At 42.4% G+C, this 21,816-nt stretch overlaps 2 protein-coding genes and 1 long non-coding RNA gene across 8 annotated transcripts in view; 2 read left to right on the top strand and 1 right to left on the bottom strand.

Moving 5' to 3' along the window:
* TRAF5 (TNF receptor associated factor 5) overlaps nt 1–4,676 on the top strand; it is a 36,609-nt gene extending 31,933 nt beyond the window's left edge. For all 4 annotated transcript variants that reach the window (XM_083605207.1, XM_083605206.1, XM_083605205.1 and 1 more), the window contains exons 10-11: nt 1,005–1,173; nt 1,880–4,676. In XM_083605207.1, coding sequence (XP_083461333.1) covers nt 1,005–1,173; nt 1,880–2,457 — 747 coding nt within the window. In that variant the 3' untranslated portion in view covers nt 2,458–4,676. The remainder of the gene's footprint in view (nt 1–1,004; nt 1,174–1,879) is intronic.
* A 2,060-nt stretch (nt 4,677–6,736) lies between these two features.
* Nucleotides 6,737–6,965, bottom strand: LOC310758947. The gene is made up of 2 exons (XR_014546123.1): nt 6,853–6,965; nt 6,737–6,811 (listed from the first exon to the last, which is right to left on the bottom strand). It is a non-coding gene; the product is annotated as an uncharacterized lncRNA (long non-coding RNA).
* A 31-nt stretch (nt 6,966–6,996) lies between these two features.
* Nucleotides 6,997–17,011, top strand: LOC310758739 (uncharacterized protein). Of its 3 annotated transcripts, none has more exons than XM_083605655.1 (7): nt 6,997–7,517; nt 11,051–11,122; nt 11,939–12,085; nt 12,598–12,650; nt 13,670–13,750; nt 15,222–15,314; nt 16,074–17,011. In XM_083605655.1, the coding sequence occupies exons 2-7, from the start codon at nt 11,053–11,055 to the stop codon at nt 16,122–16,124; spliced, it is 495 nt and encodes a 164-aa protein (XP_083461781.1). In that variant the 5' UTR covers nt 6,997–7,517; nt 11,051–11,052; the 3' UTR covers nt 16,125–17,011. The 3 variants fall into 3 exon arrangements, with proteins under 3 accessions (XP_083461781.1, XP_083461782.1, XP_083461783.1); XM_083605656.1 differs by lacking the exon at nt 6,997–7,517 and adding an exon at nt 7,525–8,056; XM_083605657.1 differs by lacking the exon at nt 6,997–7,517 and adding an exon at nt 7,549–7,681.
* The last annotated feature ends 4,805 nt before the right edge of the window (nt 17,012–21,816 follow it).

Here is a 21,816-nt window from a genome sequence, read left to right as displayed (position 1 = left end):
AAAACACAACAGTATCTATGTGGAGATACTGCCTGCACTGTGCTAGATTCAGCTTAAAATGTGAGGTTTTCTGGCTCTGCTTAACCTGGACATCATTTCCATTTTGTTTTCATAGTTCATTCACATGCTGAAAGCAAAAATGGATTCCCACCCCTCTGTGCTTTCAGATTGCACATGTGTGGTGACTGTCTCCTGCATGCATTGGGTGAAACCCACATAACTGGGATACAAAATGGAAGTTTGCATGCTCTTGATAAAAATGATTATTTATGCAGCTCAATAAGTGAGCATAAACATTGGAGACTTACTGCACATTGTATGCAGTATTATATATCAAATGTATTATATCGTATGTTTTGCAGTCTATGGTCCACCCAATGAAATGTTTTCCTGATTAGCATATATTCATTTTCCTGTGGGGAGATGGACTGCAAACAGTGAAATCAGAAAGAAATGAAATGCAGAAAAGTACAGTTTGGTATATGTAACTTGAGAATTCCATAAACCAACAAAATAACAAAAAAGTGTAAATCTCCAAGAACCTCTCAATCTAAATTTTAGCACTGGGGTGGAAGAAGGGCACTAGGAACAACCATTTTGTTAAAGCTATACCATGGCATGGTACTAAAGCAGAAGGTTAAAACTGTCACAACAGTTGAGATTGCAGTGAGGAAGGAAGGAAATATCCTGAAACCGTTGGCAAAGATCATTGCTGCAGACGTAGCATCAACCATGAAATGTGGGAGTAAACAAAGAGGACCAGGGGATAGAAAACTATTTGTGCAAGACAAAGCCATTGGACTTTTTCGCCTCGCACAATTGAGATCATGACGACAGACGATTTATGATCCTAACTGAAAAGAAACCTTTGGAAAAACTCGGAGGAGGGAAATGCAGTCAGTGATAGACTTTAATAAACAATTTGTAATACTAGTTTGTCGTCTTCAATTTTATTTTAAAATTGCATGTCTTCTCCCTTCTCTCTCATCCCCATATCGCTAAAGACTTTGGCAATTCACATTGATAAATCTGCCTGCCTGGAAACACAAGTGAGACAGCTGGTGCAGATGGCAAATCAGCAGCAGAGTAAATTCAGCCTGAGACCACTTCTGGAGACCATTGATAATATAAAGCAAAAGGTTGCTTTCCTGGAATCATACGAGCAGCGTTTAGGTATATTGGGGATTCTTCTCTTCCTAAAGTGTTTTGGTGTTATGGGGGTGGTAAGCTAGTTTAGTTTACTTAAGATCTAAAATTCTAAAATGCCATTGAGGGGAGTTGAGGCTTTTACAAGTTCATTCATGTACTTTTCTCAGCAAACCACATGGCTACCTAGTGGCACACTGATCTCCTGCTTTCCCTATGTGTTCTCCTTTGGTTCTAGAGAGCCAATGCTTGAATGGTTATTTTGCTGGTCTTTTTTGGGGAGGGGAGGTTAAGCATGGAAGGGGTTGTGCTCTTCCTCTTTTAAGTTTTTTTTTACAAGAGGTTTGCATGTCAAAGAGTTTAGAATCCAAATCCATGTATCCTACTAAAAACGGACAGACCACTGACTTCAGCGTTGCCCCCAATCTGCAGAAAAAGTAGGTTGCATCACAAGGAATGGAGCTGTTAGTGCCAGACTCTGAACAGTTGCTCTGGATCAGTGATGGCCAAACTTAGCCCTCCAACTGTTTTGGGACTACAATTCCCATCATCCCTGACCACTGGTCCTGTTAGCTAGGGATGATGGGAGTTGTAGTCCCAAAACAGCTGGAGGGCCAAGTTTGGCCCTCACTGCTCTAGATAGATGTTAAATATGTAAAAATGATGCCTAATACAAACTCTGTAAGTGTCTGTATGTAACCCTCTCTTATCTCCCCACATTTCTTTCTCTTAGTTGTTCTGGAAGACTTGTCCAACCAACATGATGTCCACCTCAGTATCCACAGGGCACAACTTAACAAAAACGAAGAACGGTTTAAACTTCTAGAAGGGACAAGTTACAATGGGAAACTGATCTGGAAAATTGTCGACTACAAGATGAAGAAAAAAGAGGCTGTGGAAGGACTCTGTCCCTCTGTAGTCAGCCAGCCTTTTTACACCAGCCGCTGTGGGTACAGGTTGTCTGCCAGAGCATACCTGAATGGGGATGGTTCAGGAAAGGGCACTCACGTTTCCTTGTACTTTGTAGTGATGAGAGGGGAATTTGATTCGTTGTTACCGTGGCCTTTCAAGCAAAAGGTCACACTTATGCTTCTGGACCAAAGTGGGAAGAAACATCACATAACAGAAACCTTTAAAGCCGACCCTCACAGCAGCAGCTTCAAGAGACCTGAAGGAGAGATGAATGTTGCCTCCGGGTGTCCTCGGTTTGTTGCACATACTGTGCTCGAAAATGCAAAGAATACATACATCAGAGATGATACACTCTTCCTGAAAGTAGTGGTGGATTTAACTGACCTCGAGGAATTATGAGAGAACTTGGAAGAGAACTGTTAAAGGTGATGGCTTGGTGATTTAACTGGATTGCTTTCAGACAACAGAAAAAAGCTGCTATTCACTCTGCTGACCTACTTTTGTATTCTTTTTTGATAGTTTTGACTACTTCTTTGGTACTTTTTCAACTTGCATTAAGAAAACTGGTCAAGTCTCTAATGAGGTGAATTTGAAGCATATAGCAAAACTTGGTATTTGAGAGAGTTTTTTTATGTCTGAAAAGCTCTTAACTGAGTCATTATATATCTCAGGAGACACATTATCAGGTAATACTACAGCAGAATATTCCAAAACCCAAATGCAGGTCCATCAGTTCTGCTCACTCTGTTACAAGCATTGCTAGAGGTGCTATTCACTAGGGAAAGTTTGGGGCATTTCACAAGTTTGCAGCAAACGAAAGAATTCTAATGTTAATTTGGGCTGAAGGTCAGATTGACACACTTCCCATCTACCCCGCTGACAGCTTGATCCTATGTATTTTTGAATTCATTGGGGTTTGCTCTCATGTATAGAGAGGACTTACATGAGAGTATTTCTTTTATATATATATATATATATATATACATACATGTGATTATGTACTGTAGAATAGGCCCTATTTCATAAAATGCATGACTGGCATCTTTTGAAAGAAAATCTAGGATCTAGGAAGATCACTAGATCCTGATTTTAAAGCACTTCAGTTAGTTGAAAGTTTTGCAAGTAGCAGTCCTGTGGCACTTCTAGGGTGAGTTCGCATGTGTGCGCAACACAAACAATCTGATCACCCACAGTTTGATAGCTCCTGTAATGCCCATTGTGATAGGAGCTGAATAGAAAGAACCAGTGCTTTTTTTCCTAAAAAAAAAAGTTTAGGGGTACTCTCGTTTTGACTCAAGAAAATCACTATTTTATAGTTCGGATCGAAAAAAATAAATACAGTAAATGGACAAAAGTACAAAGATTCACAAAATGTTTAGGGGTATGCATCTTCTCCTGCCACCCACTTTATTAATCTGCTTACTTCAGATATCAGAATGAATAGGGTGATTGAACAGTTGCCTTTTATTTTTTTAATTGCATGGAATTTGGGTTCTCCGCATAGATGGATTACAGCAAATAACTCAGAAAAGCACTTTACAAAAGCTATCCAATTATTTCTATGTAAATATGGATGTGATGTTTTCCTGCAAAGGAGAGTCTTGATAAACACAGAGATTAATATATTGAAAACAAAAGTCCATGGTGGGTGTTTTGGGGGTGAAATCAGCAAGAATTATGAGCACTGGACTTATTTTCATACATAGGTGTGTGGCTGAAATCAGATATACTTTGAAGTTGCCACAAGAATGTTGTTTTAATTCTCTTTCTGCTCCCTTCTTTCTAGTTGATGTAATTTGCCATACTAGGGTGTTGTGAGGATTTATTGCATTGATGTTGTAGTTTTTCAGCATGAAAGGGTGGTGCTTTAATAGATATAGTGTGAGGGAGTTTGATGTTGAGTGTGTAGGTGTATTTTCAAAACAACTTGGAAAGCATGTTCATTTTTGTCTAAACTGAATTGCCATCTTACAAGCACTGAATTATTTTTACTGTTTTTAATGACAGGTTGAAATGCAAGTAAGGCTGTGAGTTTTTTCAGGGATGTGAGATCCAGCCCTGAGGCATTACCAGGCGCTTTGCAATACTCTTTCCCCATCCTCTCAGAAGGTGTTGCCTCTTGGCTCACTGCTTTTAATAGAATTGTCTACAATTCTTGTTTCCTTACTATGATGGGACTTGCAACCACAGCTGGAATAGCAGGGTGACAAAGGAAGCATTGTGGCATATACCTAGTGGGTTCCAAGTTCTGAAGGATGGAATTCTCTAGGCTGGGATTTGCAGCCATATCACTGCCTTGTGTGTTAATTTTTTTGTAAAGTTGACCACATTTATTAAAGAGGCTGTAAAGCTAAAATTGCTTTCTTTCCTTTTTTTTTTTTTAGAGAAAAGCAGTTTTCTAATTCTTTTACTAATGAGAATTTGTAAGTCCTTCCCTTTTTTAATACAGGAGGGAATTTGCTTTAAATATTCCATTTTAATACCTGGGCCCCATAAAGTTTACATTTCTGTGCCAACTTGTTGATATGTTCTTAGATATGTTTGATGTATTTATTGCTGTAGTTTTTAACCTTTTGTTATGAGTGGTTCACATTTTTCAATAAATATTAAAAAGCCAATGGTTCTTAAATGATTCTCCTGAATGAAGTATTGCTGAATTCTTGAGCTCTCAAACAGCTTCTAAAACAATGCCTCCTTATTGCCGCCTTAATTTTTGTAGACACAGGAGAACACACAAAACTTGGGGTTGGGGGAAGAGGTTAGGTATACATAATCCTCCAGCTCCAAGAAGGAAAAGTAGTCTGGAAATTGATCTAATTTGGGAGGTTATTATTGGGAAGGTAGTAAAATGTAGTAAAACTGTCTTCCCTGATCGCTCACCTGAGCTGCTATGCACTGAGCTGACTGGCTCTCTATAGAGGGGTGGGTGGGACAGAGAATATTTTAGCGACCTTTCTACACGTGTATCTATTGTTCTGAAATAGTCCTTCCATAACAAGCCTGTCCAAAATTATTCTCAATAAGTGAAAAGACTGCAATTCACAAGTACTGCAAAATTTTCAAGGGCAACTTTGTCGAAGGAATGCAATTTACATAATTCCTGAGTTGTTACAATCAGGAAGACCTCGCTTCACTCCCATATAAGGCAAATGCAGGTATAGGACTCTTGCCTTACTCCTCCCCATTGTGCTACAGTAACAATGGCACTGGCAAAATCATCTTCATCTGTTTATCTCGGTTGGTACAGCACGAGACTCTTAATCTCAGGGTTGCAGGTTCAAGCCTCACATAGGGCAAAAGATTCCTGCGTTGGATTAGGGGGGGGGCCTCATGGTCCCTTCCAACTCTTGAGTCTATGTACCTCAGCAGCTCGTTGGCAAGGTTGCTATTCACACAGGAAAAGGGAATAGCAATCTCGTATTTGCCTTTCTCCGTACATGCCGCATAGGAGCCAGCAACCGCTGTACCACATTGCCAGAGGGCTCTCTAACCTCTCTTCAAAACCCCTGCTTTTGGAATGATACAATAAATGTGTTAAAGGCTTTAACCTCTTTGTGCATAATGCCTATTGTTACTACCAGATTCCCCCCCCCCCCGAATAATCAACTTTTCAATCCATTATTGTTTACAAGAATAAACAAAACTAGTTTACAAAACTGGTGGGACCTGTTGCCCACTAGTGCCACATTTATTTCAAAACAAAATAATTTGTTGTTGCTTTTCAGGGTGTAAGCTTATATCAAACCACTAGATAAACAAGCATCTTAAAGAACATTAAAACAGCGTACACACACACACACACACAAGCAGCTGGAAAATGTACTAGTTTTCAAACAAATCTTTCTTAATATAGCAAACATCCTCCCTCTCCAAGATATAAAATGGGAAGTCTATAACGGTTTGCTCAAGCCAAGCTCAGAATGTGATGTGCTTTGGAAAATTAAGAATGTTATGCTTTTAATGGAGAAATTTCTGGAACAACAATGGGATAGCAGTCTCGCCCAAGGCATGGTGGATAGCAACAGCAACCAGGGGAAAGAAAGACATAACATCTTACAAGGACAGGAAGAAACACCATGGACAGAACTGCCACACACTGGAAGAACAAGGATATAGCTTAAGTTCCTCACTTGTAGTTTTATAAATCATTTAATGTGTCAACACGGATAGAAGTTATTAATATTGCAGTTGTTGTATAAGGATTATTATGACTGGAATGTAATGGAAATTAGTAAGATTTTGGAACACAGAAATAAAGCAAATAATCAAGCCATCAATTCTAGCACGTGGGGGTGGGAGCACCTTATCTAAATTATATAACTTAGTATTTGAACTATTTACAGATAGGTAGCCGTGTTGGTCTGCCATAGTCAAAACAAAAAAAAAAATTTCTTTCCAGTAGCACCTTAAAGACCAACTAAGTTAGTTCTTGGTATGAGCTTTCGTGTGCATGCACGAAGTGTCTGACGAAGTGTGCATGCACACGAAAGCTCATACCAAGAACTAACTTAGTTGGTCTTTAAGGTGCTACTGGAAAGAAAAAAAATTTTTTTATTTGAACTATTGATATTAATAGCTGTATTATAAATTGTTATTGTTATAATGAGGCTATTATTGGATTGCAATTGAAAGCTAATAAAAATTATTATATATAAAAAGAATGTTATGCTTTTATTCATTCACAATAAAAACATGTAAAAGTGTGTGTGTGCCTGCCTGCCTGCCTGCCTGCCTGCCTCAATACAGATACCGACTGAGGTTAAAAAAATAAATGATGACAACGGTTTAAAAAACACGGGCGTAGCCAGGATTTATTGGGGAGGGGCAGGCTTTAGGTTTGGGGCGGGCAGAACTGAGTTACCTGCAATACAATTGGTCAGTTGAGTATTTTTATTTATTTACTTGATTTTGAGGGGTGGCAGCTGCCCCCCACCGCCCCCGCTTAAACAAACAAACAAAACACCCCACGGCGTCCTTTCCCCTCAGCAAGGAAATGAAAAGCTGCCACGTTGCTGCTGCTAATTAGGAGCCATTTCCCTTCGATAACGCTCAGCGGGCTTATCGTCGCAAGCTTTGCCGTTCCCCTCCGCCAAACCACCCCTGTCAGGTGGGCCGCCTGGAGCGCTCTTACCAGGGAGTAGACCCCACAGAACACAGGGACTTACTCCTGAGTAAACGCGCGCAGGCTTAAGCCGGGCTCACTCTCCTCTCCTCTCCTCCCCCACCCCCACACTTATTTTCGCTCCTCCGGCTCCCCCTCAGCGCGGCGCCCCGAGCAGCCGAGAGTCGTGAGGGAGGCGCCGACCCCGAGCGCCTTTCGCCTCCCGCCATTTCCCGGATATCGGCGCTGGCCCTGTCCCGGCAGGCGGCGGTGCTCCGCGTTGTGGTTCCGGGTTCCCGGAGCGCCTGGGGCCACGACGGCCGCCGGTTGCTGGTCGCCTTCGCCGCCGACGCCGCCGGTAAGCGCCGTCCTGGGCAGGCCGGAAGGCCTGTTAGCTGCTGCCTCAGAGACCCGGCGCGCTTTCCGGGCATAATCGGCCTCTCCCCGCTAGCCGCCCGCCCTGCGCACCGCCCGGTCCCTGAGGCGCCTCGTACGCGGCGGGGCTCTGAGAGGATTGTTGTGGTGAATAACTGCTGCTGTTACTGTCGACGGCAGGAGTCGCACCCCACGCGTGTAAACGGGCCCGAGGGGCTCCGGTTAGGGGGCGTGGGGGGTTATATTCGTATTTTGGCTTCCGCGGGTCGCCCCGCGTAAAAAAAAAAAGGAGCGCTTTAATCCGGAGTAACTAACTGTCACCGCCGCGCCTAGAAGCGTGAGGGATTGTGAATCTTCCCTCTCGTGAAAACAAACAACCATCTTTTGCACGCATTACGAATGTGCTGCTGTGGGGGATAAATTTTCCATACTATCTCCTCCAAACACAACCAAGGAGCCTTGTAGCGGCACCTTGAAAACCAACCAATGCATTGTTTTGTGGATTGCTACTGCGCTTATCTGGTATGACTTCGACCTGTTGCATGGAAACCTTGATAGAGACAGCCCCTTGCTGTTTCGCTTTCTCTATACCTCTCTGCCTGTCTGATGTTGGACAGGCACACTGACTTCTCCCTGCCTTGCTCGCCATATTCAGTCCATTGCCAGGTCATGGTTACTTCTCACTTCAGAGCATTGCAAAAAACACCCACCCATACACACCAGGAGGCTTTCCACTCTGAGCCCTGGGAAAACACCCTTGTCCCTCTGCCCCCTGGCCTGTTGTTGTTGTTTAGTCGTGTCCGACTCTTCATGACCCCATGGACCAGAGCACACCAGGCACTCCTGTCTTCCACTGCCTCCTGCAGTTTGGTCAAACTCATGTTTGTAGCTTTGAGAACACTATCCAACCATCTCGTCCTCTGTTGTCCCCTTCTCCTTGTGTCCTCCATCTTTCCCAACATCAGGGTCTTTTCCAGGGAGTCTTCTCTTCTCATGAGGTGGCCAAAGTATTGGAGCCTCAGCTTCACGATCTGTCCTTCCAGTGAGCACTCAGGGCTGATTTCCTTAAGAATTGAGAAGTTTGATCTTCTTGCAGTCCATGGGACTCTCAAGAGTCTCCTCCAGCACCATAATTCAAAAGCATCAATTCTTCGGCGGTGAGCCCCCTGGCCTAGGTTGCTGCAATGCTCTCCTCTCTGGTCTTCCATTGCCTCACCTTGGTTCCATCATCTCCATCCAGCTACACTCCAGAGGGGTATTTGCAAAAACAACAGAGAGTCAAGTGGCACTTTAAATTTTAACAAATGTATTAATAGTGTAAGCTTCTGTGGACTAGACCATGGGTAGGCAAACTAAGGCCCAATCGCCTTCTAAATCCGGCCTGTGGACGGTCTGGGAACCAGTGTGTTTTTACATGAGTAGAATGTGCCCTTTTATTTAAAATGTATATCTGGGTTATGTGTGGGGCCTGCCTGGTGTTTTTACATGAGTGGAATGTGTGCTTTTATTTAAAATGCATATCTGGGTTATTTGTGGGGCATAGGAATTCGTTCATTTCCCCCCCAAAAAATACAGGCCGGCCCCCCACAAGGTCTGAGGGACAGTGGACCGGCCCCCTGCTGAAAAAGTTTGCTGACCCCTGGACTAGACAAACGAAGTGTTGCTTGAGTGGGGTGTTTCTGTGTGTGTGTGTCCCACACAACAGTGAGGTGGAATTGTGAATCTGCGAAGTCAGAGGGAAATTAAATGCAGAAAGCAAGGACAGTAGCAACTACATTATTAACAATGACCATTCCCAAAGGAGGGTTAAGGTGCCACAAAACTATTGGTTTCTGCTGTTAAAATCATTCCTGCCTCTAATGATGTGATGCCCTGTCTGGTCCAACAGTTCCTCATCTTTACTATCAAAACCCTCCATGACTTTGCCCCTCCTTATCTCTCCATTATTATGTCCTGAAACATCCCTGCTTTTGACCTTTGCTCCTGTAGCTCTATCACCCCCATCTGTCCAAAGGTCTTCTGCTCCCTCAGAAGACTGTCTTTCCCCATTTGGAACTACCTCACACATCACTTTTGTGATGCAGTTTTTTCTCTTTCCTCAAGTCCTTCCTCAATGCCCACTTTTCTCATAAAGCCGTTGGCACAAAACCTGGTGTAACTGCCTAAGTATGTGTAACAGTGAAGAAGGGGTGGGGGAATAACACATTCTCCCTCTGTTTTTCCCCTGCTTTCACAGCTCTGCACTTCCTTTTTACCCCCTCTGTGTCAGATTTTAGATTGTATGTTTCTCAGGGCAGAGATGTGGCCTCTTGTTCTCTCTCAAGCACTTTGCAAATGGATGGTTGTATATAAATAACACATATAATGCTAGCTATCTGGATCTGATGAAGTGGGCTTTAGACCATGAAAACCTATTCCAGAAAGAGTAAAGTAAGTGTCCCAAAATTCCATTTTGTGTTTACTGTAACAGGTTAACACAGTTAAGCTTCTGGAACTTATTGCATGGTAGAATGATACAGACAGCCATACTTCCCCAGGTGAGAGAGAGAGGGAGAGAGCTCATTTTGGTGTACAGTCGTACCTCGGGTTAAGAACTTAATTCGTTCCAGAGGTCTGTTCTTAACCTGAAACTGTTCTTAACCTGAAGCACCACTCTAGCTAATGGGGCCTCTCACTGCTGCTGCGCCGCCACTGCGCGGTTTCTGTTCTCATCCTGAAGCAAAGTTCTTAACCCAAGGTACTATTTCTGGGTTAGCGGAGTCTGTAACCTGAAGCATCTGTAACCTGAAGCGTCTGTAACCCGAGGTACCACTGTAGTTTGACAATCTGTTCAGGCTCCAAAAGCTTGGCCAAAGTGTGTTTGTTAAGGAGTAACTAAGTGTGTTTGTTAGGGAGTTACATTATTTAACTTCTGCAAGTACCCTGACTGATTAAATGTGAATAATGTAGCATTTCCAAGGCTACTCTTTTATAGAATTTCAAGACACTTTCAACTTCTCTTGGATGAAGAGTTTTTTAGGTGACTAAATGCAACATGAAATCTTTTCAGAGAGCCCCAGGCTTGGCTGTACAAACAAGTTGCATTGATGATGTGCCACTGGCATGAATATTTTTTCACATGTAGCCATGCAAATCATGCTTGAAGTTACCGCATAGCTATAAAGCTGGTCCTTAAGAAATTCATTTTTGCTCATTGGCTGTTTACTTACACACATCATACTGTTGGTGTTACCACTTGTGCACAATTCTTAAACTGCAGTTTAACACTCTAAGCAGTTGAAACAGACTCTAATCTAAACCTGATATGCCCAAATCTGTTTCAACTCCTTAGATTAGATCAGATGCTTAAAATTCAGTGGTACCATGGTCATTAGTCTTTCCTGGTAGTGGAAAAACTCCATCTCAACAGGTAGTTTCAGTTTCTTCCACAGAAAATATTTTTGACAATTTTGTTTGTGTATATATAAATATATATGTTTCATAGATATGGATAACATAAATATATATGTTTCATAGATATGGATAACAGACATGAAGAGAAAGGTGGGGCGCTGTGTGCAACATCGCAAGAGAAAACAAAAGGAAGAGGTAAGTGTAATTGTTGAGTCTGTGACAGTAGCTTCAATAGAGAGCATTCTCAGGTTTTACACTCCCTGAATGTATATCGCTTGTATCAGAGCCAATTAAATGCTAACTATTGGTTTACACACCTTTTTTTATACTGCATTTGGGTGTTTTGAACCACTTTCAGATGCTTTGGCACATTTCCAGACTGCAGCACAGTGTTTTTAAGTTCACTCAACTTGAAAGTTTTTGAAGGCATTGTGGGTTGTGTTAGAACTAGTCACACTATTTAATCAGCACTCTCTGATCACTGCAAAGTCAACTTGCTTTATCTTCAGTATGTAACATACTGTTATGTGAATTAGACTTATCTTCTGGAAGTGTTGTAGTGCAAGATTCAGCCACCTTGCTGAAGCTAAGCGTTTCTGAGTTTCGTTGGTGCCTGGATAGATAACCTGGGAATTGCTTGTGTATTGTCTTGTGTACTATTCCATGATGGAAGGAAGATGGGATTTAAATGATTCTGTCTGTACGATCTAGTTGAGACTCCTGCATTGCAGGGGTTTGGCCTGAATGACCCTCAGGATCCTTTGCAACTCTGCAATTATATGATTCTATGAAATGCAGTAAATAAATATATGTGTTCGCTGTTTATTATTTAATTATCAATTTGATTAATCTGTGTTTTGCCTTTCAATGGTAACTAATAAGCATTAAAAATGTACTGAAGCATTTTTTTTTAAAAATTACCATTTAAAATCAGGATTTTCTAATGTAATGTACCAAAAAACCTAAATCCTAATCAGTGCTCCTGTACTCTGGGTTGTTTTTTTCTTTAAGAGAGAGAGAAGAGGAAGCGAAAACGCAGCAGAAGCAGGTCCACCTCAATTTCTTCCACTACATCGTCTAGTTCTTCAACATCCTCATCTTCAAGTTCTTCCTCAAGGTCCTCTGCTTCACACAGCAGAAGCAGCTCAAGTAGTAGAGGTATGATTTCATCTCTGCATTGAAGTAATATGTTTAGTATACAATGGTTTCAAATACTGACAGCAAATACTGACAACTTCCAAACCTAGATCAAGCATTGATTGATAACCTGAATTTTGTAGGAGCTTAACTGTTCAATGTCTTAATGACTTTGTTGTTGTGAGAACCTGATTTAGCATGGTGGAGATGCTTGAATTTAATAGACCTGATACTCAAGTCAGCAAGGAAAGGAGGGGGCACAACATTGAATTCCATCTATAAACTAAAACACTTCTCCTTGATCATGTAAACATTGGTGCTAAATTTGATGGTGCCATCTTTAGAGGTGTCCAAATCAGTGCAGTTTGGAACATTTTGATCTGCAATCTTGATTCAAAATGGTGTCTTGTATATCCAAACATAAACGAAAACTAGTTCCACCATCTCAGGAACTGTTTTGTAACAAAACTCTGATTCATGTAACATCGTTCAAGCCATAATACATGTTTGTTTGTTTTAATTTTAATTCCTAGATTCTCCCAAATCAAAATCAAAGAAAAGGAAAAAGGAAAAACAGAACAAAAAGGTAAGGCCAAGATTAACAGATGAAGCAGAGATGAAAAATCAGTGCAACTGAAAAGCTCTTCTTTGTGCTTTGTTCAACATGTCATGTTTTTGAGCACAAAATATTTTGTAATTTTCTTCTGTGGATTCAGACAGAATATGATTTGAACCCAAACGAGAAATTATGCTACTCTGACTAACTTCCTTTTAGCAGATTACATTGCTTGCTGACATGTGACAACCTCTTATGGAGGTGTCATGTGAAGATTGCTTGTCTTTCAGCTGCTTTGGTGATGGACCTATGAACTCCATATCCATGGAAATGCATGTCTCATTGTTGGTTCGACTCACTGCAGATGTGACTTGAGTTTACAACAGTGATCCTCATATGATGGGTTGGATGCCTGTTAGCAGATAATGTGGGTGGGTCATATGGCTGCTAACAGTGGGTTCTGGAGAAAATGTATCATTGGAAGCATGCTACTGACATTTTCATTCATAGATTGGACTTCTATTTAAGGATTGAACTAAATGAGCTCAACAGCTGATTAGCAGGTACCTGTAGAGCCGGGTTGAGGAACTAGAACTGGCCAGCAGGTCAGATCCATGGTTCCCTGATCCCCTGTGAGCCAAGTTGGATGGGCAGCACCTGTCAGTCTCCAGATGTCACAATGACATTGGGAGCCTGTTTTCCTTGGCCCTCGTGGTTTAAAATCAGGTTGTGTAGACAAAGGCACAGCTCTCTACAAGCACCATCAATCACCCTACAGCAGCCAGTTTGTTTTATGCTGCATTCCCATAGCAACCATTTCTTGACTGTCACCCACAGGACTTTCTCAAAATTCCAAACATGCCCACTGGCCTCAAAAGGTTGGTGAACTCTGGTTAGCAACTTATAAATATTGCCAATAAATAAATAAATAGGGAGATTGGTCTGCTAGGTCTCTGTAGGAAGTGCATAATTTAATGTGAATCTGTATAGGTGCTCTGTGGCTACTATCAGGCATAAAGAAATGCCAGTGCATGTTTTTATCTCTTTAGAAGAGAAAAAAAGATAAGTTGAAGAAAAAGAAAGAAAAGAAGAAAAAGAAAGAAAAGTCAGGTCCTGTACAGCTTTCTAAGGTAGGTGCAAGACTGAATGCCAGGCAGTGTCTCAATTTTCCCCCACAGAACTAGACTAGCTGATAAGTGTCTTGATTAAAAGTATTTAAATGGGCAGTAGAATTACTTAGATTTTCTGTTTTGATTACCTTTCTAAAGGTTGAACTACATCTTGCTATTAGAACAAACACTGTGGCATATTTATTATACATTTTTATCTGGTCTTTCTCCAAGGAGCTCAGCGCGGCAGACAGATTCTCCCCACCCCTGTTTAATCCTCACAACCCTTAAGTTAGGTTTAGGCTGACATTGTATAATTGCCCCAAGGTGAGCTTGGCTGAATAGAAATTGAGACCCAGGTCTCCTCAGTCCTAGTTTGGCACCATTACCACAGGTGTGATTGAGCAGAATGAACTTCAGGAGAGTGAAACTCTTTCAGTATTACTTTCACCAGATTCATAGAATCTACTGGTTTAGTCTCTGACCCTGAAGAATCCTGAGTATTTTGTTTTTAGGCTGTTTCCATTGGGTCAGATTTCCCTCCCCCCCCCCAAACTTAAATCAGTTTAAGATTTTTGATTTCCTGTTTGTTTTGGTTTAAGAGGTCAATTCATTACATATTTGCACATGTTTCTGTTTTCCTGACGTTTAGTAAACCGCACATAATTCTGAAGAAGCGGGCATGTAGCTTGGAAGTACTTCTGGGTCCTTTGCTGTCGCTTGAGACTCAGGTGGTCTCAGGGGCATGGAGTGTCCTCCATCAGCACTGGCTGATGGCCCAGCTGCGCCCCTATCTACACAGGGATAGCCTAACTTCTGTTGCTCTGGTAACATCTAAATTAGATTATTGCAACAAGTTATATGTAGGGCTTCCTCTGAACAAAGTGAGCTGGTGCAGAATTCAGGAGCCACGTTGCTCACTAGGGCAAGGCAGTTTGAATCAAGTCCAACTGCACTGGCTGCCAGTTAGTTTCTGGGCTCAATTCAAAGTGCTGGTTTTGACCTATAAAGCCTTAAATGGCTCCGGACCACAATACCTCAAGAAGCCCCTCTCCCTGACCCCTGTGATCATCTTCAGAGGCCCTATTTCATGTGCCTCCTCCACGAGAGTTCTGGAGGGTGGCAACACAAGAACAGGCTTTTTCTGTGGTGGCTCCCCATTTGTGGAATGCTCTCCTCAGCAGGCTCACCTGGTGCCTTCATTTCCTATCTTCAGGCACCAGGCAAAAACGTTTCTCTTTAGCCAGGCCTTTGGCTGATTAACATTCTAGGTCCTTTTAAATATATTTGCAGGAGGAGGGGTTATTGAGATTTTTTGTTCTTGTTTTTATTATGTAGTTTGTATGTTCGTTTTGTATTTTTATGTTGTGAACCGCCCAGTGACCTTCGGATGAAGGACGGTATACAAATTTAATAAATTAACAACAACAACAGCAATATAGATAATTTAAAATGGTACATATTTATTTATGTATCAAATACATTCTTTTAGTACTTGAAAGATAAAAAGAAGAATCAGAACTACAGTATGATCACAGGGAAGAAAATTAAGATGAAAGTAAAGAAGAGTAAAAAGGATAAAGAGGTAACATTTTAAACTTTTTTATTGCTTCCTAAGGGGAGGTGGTACCTGTGTTAACTGGTTTGTTTTCCCTTTGGTTGTAGCACCAGAGCTATGTAAATTCATAATACACTTTTGGTCTACACCTTGATCTAGATCTGTATGTACTGCCAATAATTTCCGTGGGCTCTAGCACTCATCACGGTGTGCCATTGCGCCAGAAGCAGTTTAGTCATGCTGGCCACATGACCCAGAAAGCTGTCTGCAGACAAACACTGGCTCCCCCTCGGCCTGAAAGCGAGATGAGCGCCGCAACCCCATAGTTGCCTTTGACTGGACTTATCTGTCCAGGGGGTCCTGTACTGCCAATGCAGATGTACACCTCCATTGCAATGCTTTTCCAAACCCTGTCAAACTGTCTGGACGTATCTTTTCATACAGATGGATATACACATCTGTAATGACCAGTTGCTACTTGAAATGGCAGCTGGATCAAAGCTGTAGCTTTTCTCATAATGTTCTGCATTCCTTGAGTTTGTTTAAAAAACACCTCTTTATGTTTAAAGACCTTCTAGTTTTTCTAGCGATTTTTCTGTTATTGAATTATTTTATATCATTCCCCCTAATGATATAACAAACTCAGGTGACTGAAAGCCTAGGAGTTTGGAAGCAAAACAGAACCACCCCTTACAAAAGGCTACAAAATGAGTTTCTAATAGTTTGAACTGACTATTGAAAGCATTTATAAAATAGTTTTAAATTCACTGGTTTTTTTATTTCCAGCGAGATCGAAACCGCGCTGAACTTCTTGATTTCTTGAACTCTGCTTTGTAGTGAATATGCTACTAAGCAAGGACCAGTAAGTCTGTCAACCTGCTCCTCAAAGCACCAAATGCAAGCTCAGAGTGAAGGGGTGAAAGCACTTTATGTGCGATGAGCTGAAATTCTCCTGCTGCGAAGATCCTCCTGTACAACAGTAAAGAACTGATGGCAACAACTTGCCAACGAACAGCCATATTGCCGCTCCTGGGGACCCTAAGAAAACTAGGGCGATTCCTTAAAAATGCTTTAATGGGAGATGACATGGTTGAATTTTGACCTACTGCGCATATCCCAAACTGCATGCAGAAAACAACTTTACCACTGGCTGTCCTTTGTCTTTTTTCATGTTAAAGCTGACTATTTGCAAATAAGCTCTTTCAAAAAAAGAGTACCTGTATATATAGAAATTTTTAGTATTGAAGATATTTGTTTGTAACCGACAAAAATCACCTCTTTCTAAGTAGTGTGTATTCTAGAGGAATTAATGCAGTATACTTTTGAAAACATTGTTTCATTGATAGGATTTCCTTTTCCTGTTATTAACAAGCCAAACGGCAGTTTGTTAACTAGGTGCTAGGCTATTAATTAAAATATTCTGGCATAATATAACCATTATGTGAATATTCTGCAACTAGCTTGCGTCCTGGTGTAATTTATTATTTTGTGTTGATCCCCCACTGCTTGCTTTTTTGTATGCTTGCCATAGTTTATGTTCTAACCTACAGAGAAATATGTATGTAGGTGCACACTATGAGAATCCCACCGGGACATCAACTTCAGTAGAGTTCAGTGGTACGCCCAATAGACTTCAGTAGACAAGTGGTCATGTAAGGTAACTTCACAATGTACAGACTTCTATTTTAAAAGAAAACCAAATAAAATCTGTTTCTGAATTTGAATCACGTAGCACTTGGTGAATTATCTGCCTCACAAGCAGAGTTTTAGTTTGTCAGGATATGGAAGCTCGGAGCAGAACAAAACCGGCCAGGCCAGTGGTCACAGGGTTCCTGCCCCAAACCGTTACCTGTTCTCTCTCGAGAACATTTACTAAAGGAAATGCATGATGAAATCTTGCAGCTCGTTCTTACCACTCCACATGATTAGGTGCCACATGGGCTGGGGGAGATGAGGAGAGAGAAGCATATATCATATCACACTTTTAATAAGATCAGCACTAACAGAAAGGGAAAGTGGACTCTGGACTCTCTTAGCAGCAGCATATGTAAGAGTTTTCATTATTTTGCATAAATTACTAGAGTACTTCTTAGTGTAGATGTTCCTACCACCCAAACTAAGCAGGGAGGGATAGTTAGATCTGCTGTAATGCAGTATAACAGTGTTTTCCAACCAGTGTGCTGTGGCACCTGGGGTGCCTTGAATGGTGGTCAAGGGGTGCTGGTTGCCAGGAGCTGACGTGGCCTTGGAGCAAGCAAGCAAGCAGGCCAGGGAGCCCAGCCAGCCAGTCCAACAGCCTTTGCTGCTGGAAATAAACAGACAAGTCCCAAGCCCCTGTGGGGCAGTGTGAGGAGGCATATCTCTTTGGGGGCAGGGAGGGGCAGCTCAGAGACTAGGAGTGGTGGTGGCAGCTGCCCTGAGGACTCCCAAGGAGAGGGGAAAGGAGGCTGAGGGAACACTTACCAAGGGACGGTATTCAAAAAAGGGTGAGAGGCTGCCAGCTCTGTAGGCAAGAGGCGACATAAGGGGGATCCTGAGCCCCCCAGGGGTGCTGCAGAAAGAAAGTAGTTGGTCAAGGGAGCCATGGACTCAAAAAGGTTGAAAACCTCTGCAGAGTATAATATTCCACAAATTCCAATTGGTAAAATCCCTAGAAGTAACAGCAGAGGGCACTCTATCCATCTCTAAATTTGTGGCAGAGTGGAATTGACTAGATAACAGGCCCTGGTGAAGAAGGAAACATTTCTAACATCTGTACAGAGTACGGTGCTGATAAATTCTGTTGAAATACTTCGTAAATGAAACTGGTTGCCAAAGTTGCTTTGAAAATGAGCTCATTTATGTGTTCATCCTATTTTTATAGAGCATTTAAATGAATACACATGGTGGTGGTGGTGTTTAGTCGTGTCCGATTCTTCGTGACCCCGTGAACCAGAACACGCCAGGCACTCCTGTCTTCCACTGGCTCCCGCAGTTTGGTCAAACTCATGTTTGTAGCTTCAAGAACACTGTCCAACCATCTCATCCTCTGTCGTCCCCTTCTTCTTGTGCCCTCCATCTTTCCCAACATCAGGGTCTTTTCCAGGGAGTCTTCTCTTCTCATGAGGTGGCCAAAGTATTGGAGCCTCAGCTTCAGGATCTGTCCATCTAGTGAGCACTCAGGGCTGATTTCCTTAAGAATGGATAGGTTTGATCTTCTTGCAGTCCATGGGACTCTCAAGAGTCTCCTCCAGCACCATAATTCAACAGCATCGATTCTTCAGCGATCAGCCTTCTTTATGGTCCAGCTCTCACTTCCATACATCACTACTGGGAAAACCATAGCTTTAACTATACGGACCTTTGTTGGCAAGGTGATCTCTCTGCTTTTTAAGATGCTGTCTAGGTTTGTTATTGCTTTTTTTCCAAGAAGCAAGCGTCTTTTAATTTCGTGACTACTGTCACCATCTGCAGTGATCATGGAGCCCAAGAAAGTAAAATCTCTCACTGCCTCCATGTCTTCCCCTTCTATTTGCCAGGAGGTGATGGGACCAGTGGCCATGATCTTCGTTTTTTTGATGTTGAGCTTCAGACCATATTTTGTGCTCTCCTCTTTCACCCTCATTAAAAGGTTCTTTAATTCCTCCTCACTTTCTGCCATCAAGGTTGTGTCATCTGCATATCTGAGGTTGTTGATATTTCTTCCTGCAATCTTCCGGCAATTCATGCAGTCCAGCCTTTCACATGATGAATTCTGCATATAAGTTAAATAAACAGGGAGACAATATACAGCTTTGCCGTACTCCTTTCCCAATTTTGAACCAATCAGTTGTTCCATATCCGGTTCTAACTGTAGTTTCTTGTCCCACATAGAGATCTGTCAGGAGACAGATGAGGTGGTCAGGCACTCCCATTTCTTTAAGAACTTGCCATAGTTTTCTGTGGTCGACACAGTCAAATGCTTTCATGTAGTCAATGAAGCAGAAGTAGATGTTTTTCTGGAACTGTCTAGCTTTCTCCATATTCCTGCTCATGTTTGCAATTTGGTCTCTGGTTCCTCTGCCCCTTCGAAATCCAGCTTGCACTTCTGGGAGTTCTCGGTCCACATACTGCTTAAGCCTGCCTTGTAGAATTTTAAGCATAACCTTGCTATACACATAGTGTATAGTTGCTTAACTCTGCCTCTGTTGCTGTTTGTTGTCCTTCTCTTCCCAGCTTATTTGACCAGGTTCGGTAAAGGCAAGGCTGACTGATTTTTTAGTATGACAAAATGACAGTTCAACCTCAGTTAAGTCATTTCTTTGCCTTCAGGGGGGGGGGTGGAACAAGAACTCCTTTCATAGCTGTCGCTTCCACTGCTACTTTGATGCAGTAGCAACTGGTGTGCGGAAGCACAGCTACCCCACTGACCTGAACAGGACTGGAACTGGGCTATGGGAATGCACCTGTCAATCTGGGATTACTGCTGAGGGTGCCCAAAATCCAAAAATCCAAGAATCAGCCAATGCCCTAAATATTCTTTCCTGGAATGTGGCTGGTTGGTCTAGATGTTTATCTCAATCTACAGATATTCCATTCTATCGCCAAAACTTTAACATCATTGCCCTTTAAGTGACATTGGCGGCGGAAACTCCAGTTCTGGGATTACTGCTTATCTGCCTACAGAGCTCCAGTCTTGCTGCCCCCCTCATCCCAGATAAACTGCAGTGCTGCTGCTGTGAGGTCACTGCAGACTCACTGCTAGTGCTTTCATAATCATCAAGCCCTATCCACTTTGATGCAATGCCTCCATCTGCGTATAGAGTTTGCTGGATTAGTGTTTGGTTGCAACATATGCCATGCTTGCTAAATTCTCAGAGCCGTACACAATTATTTCTGAATTTGCACCGTTGGTGCTGGAACACCATTTGCTGTTATATTACTACTATTAAATTATATTAATATGCTATTAAGTTATATTACTTAAGCTAAGCAAGCGTGGATTGTTTTCAACAACTGAGATAGAAAACGAGTAGAAGCCTCATGCAGGAATAGGATGTATATACTTTTTAAAATGATGGTTTCTTGCATGTGGATTTACTTAACCCATGTATGAAGACTATGTTTTGCAAGAAAGTACTGATCAAAACATGGAAACAAAAGAGCAATGATGTTCTTTTGTGTTAAAATAACAGTAATTATTGAAGTCAGCAAGACTCCCCTTTGCAGAAGCAATGCTGGTTCTTTTTCAGTACACTTGCTGCTTCTGTATGTTTTGATATCTAATATTTTTAAAGTAATGATTTCCGTATAACTTTTAATGCTACTCTTTACCAATCTGGGCTTGTGGTTTCCTAAACCTTCCTCCCACTGTCTTTAATAGTATTGCATTTGCTGGCTTAATTTACACATCAAGGTGTGCCCAACTATGGCTTCCTGAGATTGTGCAAACATTGGCTAGAGGTCATGGTTGAGGAGAGAGCTTAACCACATTCCTGGGTTTCGCGCTAAGCCAAACCTTACATTCACTGCTCAGCTGACCTAAAAGAACCAGCAAGGAATAAAGCAGGTACAATCTCTTCCCCAGGAGCCAGTGCATTTGTGTGTTCACAGTAAGTCATGGTTTGGCTTAGCATTATGTGCAAGGACAGCCCTATCTTCCACTCACCAACTTTAGCATTTGTTAGATCTTTCAGTTTAAAAGTCAACAGTTTTACATTTTAGTTCTGTACGCCACTACCCTCTGCACGTTCACTCAGAAGTAACTCCCACTGACCCGTTCCACACTTAATACTAAGACAAACCATGACTTAGTGTAAACAAGTTGATTGTGCCTGCTTTGCCCCCTCATTCCCCACCCCATTATTCCTGCTGCACTAAGGCATGGTATAGCTTAGTGTAAGGGTCAGCAACCTAAGGCCCATGGGCCAGAAGTGGTCCATGGGAGGGTCATTTAACCGGGCCATGGAACCCCGCCGCCTGCTTGGGGAGCCCCCCACTGCCCGCTCGGTCAGCTCCCGTGCGCCGCGCTAAACTGGCGTGGAGTAGAGCGGCGACCGCCTTCTGCAACACTGGCCGGCTTCCCATTGGCTGCAGGAGCTTCCTGCAGCCAATGGGAAGCTGTGCACGCCTCCTCCACACCAGAAGGAGTGCCAGAAATAGCGTTTGCACATGCGCACGTGTGTGCACTCCGGCCCACCGCGGAGTCTGCGGGACCATGAAGCAGCCCAAGCCACAAAAACTTTGCTGACCCCTAGGCCTAGTGTTACACTCAAATCAAGACTTCTGCTTTCACAAGCTGTAGCCAAGCTTAGTTCTGTGGTTTACCACTCGATGGTTTGTCTAGGGGAAGATCGACCATGGGCCTGGTTCAGACGTAATGCTAAGTCAAACTATTTCTTAGCTCACATCAAGAGATGAGCAGAGCAATCACATTCCTCTCTGGGAACCTGCACATTTCTTTGTTCATGCCAAGACATGGTTTGGCTTAGCACTGCATCTGACCTGAGCCAGTGGGTCAGTGGTGATGCATCTTTAAGGCTGTAAACTGAAAGTAACTGCCGAGGTCTTG

Source organism: Podarcis filfolensis, assembly GCF_964270895.1.
Source record: "Podarcis filfolensis genome assembly, chromosome: 3".
Lineage (NCBI taxonomy): Eukaryota > Metazoa > Chordata > Lepidosauria > Squamata > Lacertidae > Podarcis > Podarcis filfolensis.
The sequence above is the reverse complement of the archived record's forward strand: the minus strand, read 5'-3'. Positions and strand labels throughout refer to the sequence as shown.